This window comes from Antechinus flavipes, chromosome 2 (assembly GCF_016432865.1).
Source record: "Antechinus flavipes isolate AdamAnt ecotype Samford, QLD, Australia chromosome 2, AdamAnt_v2, whole genome shotgun sequence".
NCBI lineage: Eukaryota > Metazoa > Chordata > Mammalia > Dasyuromorphia > Dasyuridae > Antechinus > Antechinus flavipes.
This window is the reverse complement of record NC_067399.1, coordinates 171715604-171725443: the sequence shown is the minus strand read 5'-3', so window position 1 is coordinate 171725443 and position 9840 is coordinate 171715604. Positions and strand designations below refer to the sequence as shown.

The 9840-nt window shown below is 33.9% G+C and overlaps 1 protein-coding gene across 2 annotated transcripts in view; it reads left to right on the top strand.

Annotated features, from left to right (window-relative positions):
- PLCB1 (phospholipase C beta 1) overlaps positions 1–9840 on the top strand; it is an 844697-nt gene that overhangs the window by 723872 nt on the left and 110985 nt on the right. For both annotated transcript variants that reach the window (XM_051975942.1, XM_051975943.1), the window contains exons 26-27: positions 2445–2664; positions 5932–6112. In XM_051975942.1, coding sequence (XP_051831902.1) covers positions 2445–2664; positions 5932–6112 — 401 coding nt within the window. The remainder of the gene's footprint in view (positions 1–2444; positions 2665–5931; positions 6113–9840) is intronic.

Below are 9840 nucleotides of genomic sequence, written 5' to 3'. Positions count from 1 at the left end.
ATTCTTGATATTTCTTTTCTATTATAAGGAAACTTGTCACTTTATAAGCACAGCTTTTAGTACCAGTTAAAAATTAGATCTGTGACAAAATTATTGAGGAATGACTCATATTCAGAGAGTATCTTAGGCCCCAGTATAATGACTCATTAAATAGTAACATCTGTTTTCAAAAAAATTACTAAAATGCTTTTTTCCATTAAAGCCTTCCTTTGATATCTTATTGTATCACAGAAGTGACCTAGGTTTTATAAAGTCTTTGTTAATAGAACACAAACTGACAGATCCATCTAAGTGTAACATTATTTTTCACGTGAAGACTTATGTACTATAGCTAATTTTGAAAAGTCTTTATACCAGCCTGAATATAGAACATTTGATTTTTTTGGCCAAATTAACTCTTAAAAACCATTTAAGTCAGAAGTAAGTAGCAGTCTTCATCAATGGAGGGAGTGCTGATGAAGAAGAAACTAAAAACTCTTTAAATATTGAAATAAGAATTTCAAAATAACCATGGATGATTTAGTAACCATAATATTAATTACAGTTGACCACAGTAACCTCAATAGATCTATTACAGAACTAACAGCAGATGGCTATTGGAAATATCAAGTCATATGTGCCTTTGATAATTATAGCTAAATGAAATCTGAGAACTCTTCCAATTCTCAGATTCTATGAATCTACCTATGGCACTTCTTTATTAACCTTATAAATGTATTTCCTACCAGACCACATACTTAAAACTGTTTTAAATGGAAACCTATGATTACCAAAATTTATAGGCATATATTAGACAAGAATTTACACAGTGAGATGATATTAACCAATTTTATTAACTAATTATAGAATCATTTAGTTTTCATCATGATCAAGTTAAACCCCAAAGAAGAGATGAAAAAATGTATCTACCTCCTGGAGGACACTCTGGGTGTGGAGCCATTGTATGTACTGTCAGACTAGATTGATATATTTGGTTATTTTTCCTGAATTGCTTTCAAGAAATGACTAGCTTGATATGGGAGGGGGAGGAAGGAAACTAAGTCTACTAAGTACCAAGCCCATAAGTGCTTTACAAATACATCCTTTGATCCTCACAACAACCCTGCTAAATAGAACTACCATTATGTACTTATTATAGTTGAAGAAACTGAGATATACATTAAGTAATTTATCAGGTGTCTCACAATTAGATTTTGAGGCCAGAGTTGAGCGCAGGACTTGCTGATTCCTGAAACATTGCTCTACCCTCTATGATTCCTAGCTGCAACTATACTTTAATAAATTTGCATAAATACAATTTAAAAATAAAAGTCGCATAAAATAAAATATAATAATGAAAAATTTAAAAGAGCACATGCTAAAAATGGCAATTTAAACCCAAGAAAGCTAATAAATAATGGTATCTAATTTTCACCTCAACTGCTCTATAGAAAGAGACTTAAATAATGTACAGATTTAAACTATGAAATAAAGTGAAAACCTATTAATACAATCAACAAATTCATTTTTGGGACAATTTTTTAGTTCAGGATTTTGGAACACATTCTTTTGATCCAGAAACAACAGGATGAACTTTGAAAGTCTCCCTAACTCTGCAGTCACACATATACTCTTTCTAATGATTTACCTGGGCTCAGCAGTTATTTATAACCTCATTTAATCTTTTAGCACCCATCTAGATAAGCAGGTACTCTAGCAGACCTTTAATTCATTTGATTCAAAAACTATATATTAGGCCCTTCCAATGTGGCAGGTGCTATGTTACATGGCAAAGGTGTAATTCCTGCATGTATTTTCCTTAGATCATATAGTTTGCTCACAAATAAAAGTATAAATTAAAGGAGAAAATGACTCATACGCAATCAGATTAGTAAAAGCCTGGTATATAGCAAGCAGTACATGAATTTAGCCATGAAGAGAAATAAAGATTGGAAGAAATGAAGGTAAGGAAGCGGTGCATTCTCCCTAGGGGGTAAAGTCTGTCTAGTAGACTAATTCGGATGCTAATTTCTTGACTGAATTTTTTTTTGCAATGTCAGTTACTCTAGTATCAACCTTTCTTATCTATTCTATAATTAATTTCTTTCCATGTACATTGTTATTAATGCCACAAAAATACCTGACTTATTTAAAAATTGAATTTTAGAAAATTTCAATATTACAAGCTGATTATTTTAATTTAGACCTTATTTTAATCTAAGGACTCAAATATTAAGAGCAATGATCTGATGACAGTTCCACATATTATAATTCAGAATATTTTAACAGCAGCACTCCAACTTATCTATAAAAATTTTAATTCTTTGGATATATACTCTGCAAAATGATATTGGCCCATCTTTCCCAAGATTTTGAAAAAAAGGAATCTGACCCATTATTAAATTTGACTTCAGTGCTCCTAAAACACTTGTTCTTTTTGTCATCTGCTACTGTATTTTTTGCAGATGTAGAAGCCCAGACAATTGAGGAACTAAAGCAGCAGAAGTCTTTTGTTAAACTTCAGAAGAAACATTACAAAGAAATGAAGGACCTCGTGAAGAGACACCACAAGAAAACCACTGACCTCATCAAAGAGCACACTACAAAGTACAATGAGATCCAAAATGATTACTTGCGAAGGAGGGCTGTCCTAGAAAAAAACGCAAAAAAGGACAGTAAAAAGAAGTAAGTTGAATGAATGGCCTTTCTTATTTTAACACCAAAAATCTGGGACTTGTCACATGACATTTGAGGTTCTTGGAGGTTTTCTTCTAAGAAAAGACTTTTGAACCTGGGGTCAGAGGACTTATGTACAATCCCACCTCTGTCCCTTTACTAATTATGTGACTTAAGGCACATCATTTGAATTCTCAACTTCAGTTCTCATATCTGGAAAAGGAAGGTTATTAGACTACATGCCCTCTGAAGTTCCACCTGCTCTAAATTTCTGAGAATTCTAGAAAATAATGCAGTCTATCCCATCTCCCATTGCTTTCAGTTTAGCCTCCTCTTAAAGGAGGAACATCTCTAGTGAGACTCAAGGAGATGAAGTAAATCACCCTAAATGCATTAGGGCAACTTGGTGGCAAATGGATAGAGCACTTGGCTGGAGTCAAGAAGACTGAGTTTAACTCTGGCCTCAGAAGCTTACTAGCTATGTGTCCCTGGACAAGTTACTTAATTCTATTTTGCCTCAGTTTTCTTATCTGTAAAATGAGCTAGAGAAGGAATGGCAAAACCACTCCTGTATTTCTATCCAAAAAACTCCAAATAGGGTCATAAAGAGTCAAACTCATTTGAGATATCTAAATAACAAAAAAAAATGCATTACTTTAAATAGCCTTAGTCATTGAAATCCTTGTGGCTGAATTTTGCTCTGAAAACAGCTGGAGGAGACAAGTAAAAATGCTTTAAACCAATGAAGGGTTCCAAGATAGGACAATAACTTATAGTGGAAAATTTTTATGTTCAGGACTATGTCTTCTATTTAGAATATAAGTGCCTTAGATACCAAAGGCAAAGTAGATGTTAATGAATAGAGTTCTGGATCTAGAATCAAGAAGATTCATCTTCCTGTGTTCAACTTTGACCTCAGACACATATTAACTGTGTGACCCTAGGCATGTCATTTATTCTGTTTGTCAGTTTTCTTATCTACTAAATGAGCTGGAAAAGGAAATGCAAAGCATTCCAGTATCTCTGCCAAGAAAACCCCAAAAGAGGTCATGAAGAATAGGACAAAACTGAAAAAAACGCACACAAAATCCACCTTAGATAGGCAAGAAAATATAGATGCATTGTATATACTAACTTGAAGATTTTTTTGGCTAAATCTGAGTGTTTACTCTTAAATAGCAAGGTCTAAATAAATTCACTAAAGTCGTTTTCAGTTTTTGTGAAATTCTATTACACTTGGAATTTATTTTAATCACTCTTACAAGATATATCATATAAATTTATAATCTATGATATTGGGTTTAGACTTTTTATAAACAATATTCATCTTATCAAAAGCGTTCATCACATTCAATGTTGAAAAGAAAAATGAAAATAAAAATTCAGTTTCCTGACAGCGAAGAATTGTTTGTTTCATTACGGCAAACACATTCCTTCCTCAAGGTTAGTTAATCTTCACATTTTTTAAAGAAGTGAAATTTTATCCAATCATTTAAAAAACCCCATAGTTCAGGAAATTAATTGTAGATTAAAAAAAATAAAACTATCGTTTTAGACTCGTATTTTAGTACTGCACTTTATTTCCTCAGTGGATTACATTCTCCTTAGATCATTAGTCTAACTGTTGGCCTGTAGCTACAGAATACAAATTACCAGATTTTTTTTAGTAGACTTCCTGAATGTTCCTTGTACTGAAAAAGAACAAATGAAAAGGCATGTCACAGTCAAAAATTGTCAGTGATCTGAATAACTTTGTAGAGGCACATGTGGAATTCATTGTATACTAACTGAAGTTTCAATTTGGAGGAATTATTGTCAGACTTTGAAAATGCCCTAAAGGTCTTGGCTTATTCAGTTGACATTGAAAACTGAAGTGCTATTTGCCTACTGCCAAAGCTTCTATGCTGTCACCTCAGTAAGTTTAATAATTGGGGAATGATATCATTCTGAATTTTGCTATACCAGGTTTGTGGTGAAATGGGTGCCATGCTGTCACACAAAGCCTGTAATTTAGCCATGTTCTCATATGAAAAATATGAAATGACCAACATGTTCCTGTAAATTAAAAACAAATGTTCTAGGTTTTATTTTATCAAAAGTTTTCAATATCCATGAACAGTATAGTTGTTTGTATGTTTGTTTGTTTTTCTGGTCATCATTTGCTAGCATCGTTCACAAAAATCCTGATATTAAAGCTGCATCCCCTTGCAGCTAAGTATTCAGCTGTAATTTGGAAGGGGGTGAGTGTGAAGGCTCTTAACAGCTTCTCCCTATTCAGTTTCAAGTTTTCTGCTCTTATATGAAGAAAAGATCTGCCCCAACAGGTTGTCTGGTGCCAGTTTATCCATGTAAATAAACTGTCAACATTCCAGTTGGATCAAGGTTTTGAAAAGTGTAAAAATGTGTTGGTCATCCTGGGCAGCTGTTTATTCTCTCCCAGAGAGTCCTAATTTAAAGTGGCAAAAGAAGTATCCTGTCATCCTCTTCTCCAACCTTCTCTCTCCCTGTCTATTGTGTTTGTACAAAAAATACAAATGTCAGAAAAATGATCCCACAATTCCAACCAAAACCAAAACTTAGGGGTCATATGTTTGCATTCTTTAAAACATTTTGCAAACTCTATCAACCTCCTTACTTAATCATCTTCATCTCTTCATTTGCACCTATGTGTCTTGACAAGAATCTATTTTGGCAGTGTGGAATTGGGCTTAAGAGCTGGCAGAGTTCAAATTCTGCCTCTAATACCTGCTAATCTTCAAAGTAACTCATTTTCTGGATGCTTCAGACAATATCCTGTAATTTGTCTATGTCATAGATGGGAATAGGAATTCCCCCACTGATGAATTCACAGATCCTGCAGGTATTTTCATACTACTTGGGTACAGATACAACAGAAAAGGCTGGTTCAGCAGCTAAGGGGAAGGTAGCATAATAATAATAATATTAATAAGAATAGCTAATATTTGTATAGCATTTACTTTATGCTAGATACTATGGTAAGCATTTTATAATCATTATCTCATTTTATACCCAGCAACTCTGAGAAGTAAGTTCCACTGCTTTACAGAGGATACTGAGGTAAACAAAATTTAAGTGACTTGCTCAGGACATAAAAGATCTCATAAAACTGATACTGAATTTGAACTCAGGTTTTTGGGACTCCAGGGCCTGAGCTCCAACCACAACACAACCTAGCTTTATAGTAAGTTCTTAATAAGGCTTAATAAAATGTTGACTGAATTTTCTAAATGAATCTAGTGATTTTTTTTTTTTCAGATCTGAACCCAGCAGCCCTGATCATGGTTCTTCAACAATGGAGCAGGACCTTGCTGCCCTGGATGCAGAAATGACACAGAAATTGGTAGAATTAAAGGACAAGCAACAGCAGCAGCTATTGAATCTGCGGCAGGAACAGTATTATAGTGAAAAATACCAGAAACGAGAACATATCAAATTGGTAAGTTGGGGAAGCACAAGCTATTTCAGGGAAAGTCTTAAAACCAGCCACAGATTTCATATCCTTCATTCTGGGGGTTTAAATCTCCCCCTTCATACATTTCTTGGTATTACAAAATTTAATCATTCAGTTCATTTCAACAGATGTCTTAAGTACATATTATTATGTATGCATGTAATTAAATACATATTTATTATTTAATACATATTATTAAAACACCATATTTTCTAGGAGTTGAGCACTTAAAAATCAAATGTGGGAATTCTTGTATATGTATGCTTCTAAACATATGAATGTTTTTTGGAGGGAAAGATGATGAAAAGAAAATCTTCTCTTCCAAAGCAGATCAGCACCTTTTCTGCAATTTTTATTTTTTGAGAGCAGCCTAGGACCCTAAAAAGTTAATTGACCTACCCAAGATTCCAGTCAGATTATATCAAGCATGGGAATGATCCCAAGTTTAAATGGCTTCAAGACCAGCTTTCTATGCACAATATTTGAATGGAATCTCATATGAGGATATGGCATAGAAACAAATAGCTATAACATAAGACAGAGTGAGATGGGGGCTAAAGGAAGATTCCAACTTGAAGTGGTTAGCATAGCAGGGGTCCTCAAACTACAGTCCGCGGGCCAGATGCTGCAGCTGAGGATGATTATCCCCCTCACCCAGGATTATGAAGTTTCTTTATTTAAAGGCCCACAAAACAAAGTTTTTGTTTTTACTATAGACCAGCCCCCCAAAAATCTGAGGGACATTGAACTGGACTCCTATTTAAAAAGTTTGAGGACCCCTAAAATGACTTAGGGGAAGTTTGCTTGACTGAAAATATTGGAAGGGCTATCCTGAAAGAGAGATTAACGATATTGAACCTGAATCCAAAGGGAAGACTAAAACCAAGGTATGAAAATCACAAGTTTTTAATTTAATCACTTAATTAAATTAAGCAAACATTTATTAAGTATTCAATACGTTCAACGCAAGCCACAAAGCGTAGGAATATTGGTCCAAATGTTCATTCTGACAAATACTGATTGTATCACTTTGGGCAAGTCCTTTTACATGCTCTAAGTACCTTTCTTAAAGCTGTAGTTTGATCTGTATCAGTAAAATAACTCCTCCAGGAATTCTTCATACAGGTGAAATCACAGCTGTAATCACTATACCTATGTGCAAGGCACTATACTAGGAATGAGTGTTAACAAACAAAAATGACACCATTCACTAAACTGAAGGGTCCAACATTTGACTGAGGAACTTTGACATGTACATAGATAGTACGGAAATTTAAGAAAGAAAAGGATATTAATGATTTGTCAAGTAAAGGAGAGAAAGTCCTAAAAGGCTTCTATCTGATAATTCTCTTAACATTTAATTTAATTATCTATTTCATTTAATTATTAATCAATCAATTAACCCTATTCCTCAATGAGCTGAAAAAGAAAGGATTCTGATTAATGACAGTGAATGGGATATCACATATGGAAAAGTGATAGTAATCTAGTTTGGCTGAAAGATAGAATGTGATCAAAGGATAGTATTAAATAAGCCTAGAAAGGTAAAGCATCTTAACATTTAGAAATATATAAAAACTTGATGGCCTTCTTCATGAGGTAGTGAGTTTCTAGTCACTGGACCTCACAAGGATTATGAGCATATCATAAACTAATACATTATTCAAGTACCCAAAATTTAAAATTTAAAATAGGAAGTTTAGTTCAATGTTTTTGCATTAGCTTTTCATTTTTAGTTTCTCTCTATTGGTAGATGAGCAAAATGATTTTTTATTTCATTCTAAAACAAGGTTGACAAAGGTTTGATTAATATAGGAATCCCTAAACTGTGTACTGGAGGAGAAGTGGTATGGCAGCTAAGGATTGATTTTGTTTTTCCTGACAATAAATCTCATCTTCTTTGCATTACATTGCTGTTTTTTCTCCCTATATTTTTGCTTTTTGCTCCTGGAATCAAGTCGGATGGATTTCTAAATGGGAAGCTATCTAGTGACTCTTAGTCTCTTGAAAGGCTACCTACCAGTAGATGGGGGAGGTGATGTCAGTTATGTTACAATATATTCAATCATCATTTTTTCTCTCATTTTCCATATTCCTTTCTTTGTGTTTTGTTTGAGTGTATCCTTCCACCATCTGGGAAGCACACATAGTATACTATAATCTGTGTCTCTTTTCATCTCAGTTTTCAATAACTAAAATCAGAAAATCCACTATTAATAGCTACTAAATAGTCTCTTATCTGAATTATTCTAAAAAAACCTGACTATGTAAATCTCAATCTAAATTTTCTTGCTTATTATAAGAGAAAAACCATATAATTCTAGCATTTCTATTACAATGTCACAAACTTTGTTTTGATGATGGAATTAAAATCAAATAAAAAATTCTGACAATAACATAATCAGTTTACTCAATTTCTTTATCCAAATATTTTCTCCCTAAACATATATTTCTTTGTGCATGAATTTAGGGCTTCTCATAACTTTTATTTGAAATCTAATCAAGCTTTTTCCAGATATTATTGTTTAGCATCAATAACCTCTGATTTTCAAATGACAAAGTCTAGTTATTTTTTTTAAACCTTCTTTCAATTCATGAAGTAAGATACCCAAAGGGATATTGTAGCAGGTTGGTGAGAAAAGCATACCTCTCTGGGACTCAGTTTCTTCAAGCTATAAAATAACTTCTACTAGGCCCGAATCTGTAGTGCTGTTATGTACAGAAATAAATTAGCTAAAAAATAATTCCATGCATTTTATCCAAATAAAAATATTGCATTAAGGGATTGGAGAAGGAGAATGCTAACTGAAAATTTTAGAAACTATGAGGAAAGAAAAGGTAGTAATTAGCTTATGAGAACTGGGTTGAATAACTGGAGAGAACAGATGAGTGCTCACATCATGAGGGATCAGAGGGATGATAGTAAAGTGTACTGGACTCAGTAGACAGAATCAGGAGCTTGGTCAGGTACAAAACACTACAACTTCTTAAGAAGGCAAAATAAAGACCACATCATAGCATCACATATCTAGATCTGCTGGGGACTTCTGAGAGTATCTAATCTAACCTTTGATTTTATAGGTAAGGAATATGGGGCCTCAGAAGATTGTCACTTACCCAAAGCCACCTACATGATAAATGTCAGAGGAAGGATTTTATTTCAGGTCATCTGATTCCAGGGCCTCGGCTCCTTCTGCAATGTCATCACACTCTCCAGTATTCCTAGAAGTTTGTTCTAGGGGGTTTGCCTGTTCCAAGTCCCAAACAAATGATTTTCACTCTATCTTTCATGTCCACTGTTAATTTCATACTTGTGATATAACAAAAATTTTGTGAGGCTGCTCTTCCTCTTTCATCAGCAAAATTATCTCTAACAGCTCTGTGTGTTGAAGAAGCCTGAGTTTGGTTAGTGGGATATCTCAAGTAAGTAAGATGAGAGATGAGAGTAGCAAAAGCATGACATTCCTATTCCTGGCCCAGATCAAAGCAAGTTTTCCAGCAGAACTGTGTTCATAATAAGTATTGTTCAACCTTCTTAACCTTCTTGTGGGTAGAATCAGCAAATGGAGTGCTAGACCTAGAGTCAGGAAAATCTAAGTTCAAATCCAACCTCAGATACTTTCTATCCTGCAAAATGGAGATAATAATAGCACCAATCAATCAGGATCAATAATTATGAAATGGTTTGGAAACCTTAAAACCCTATGTAAATT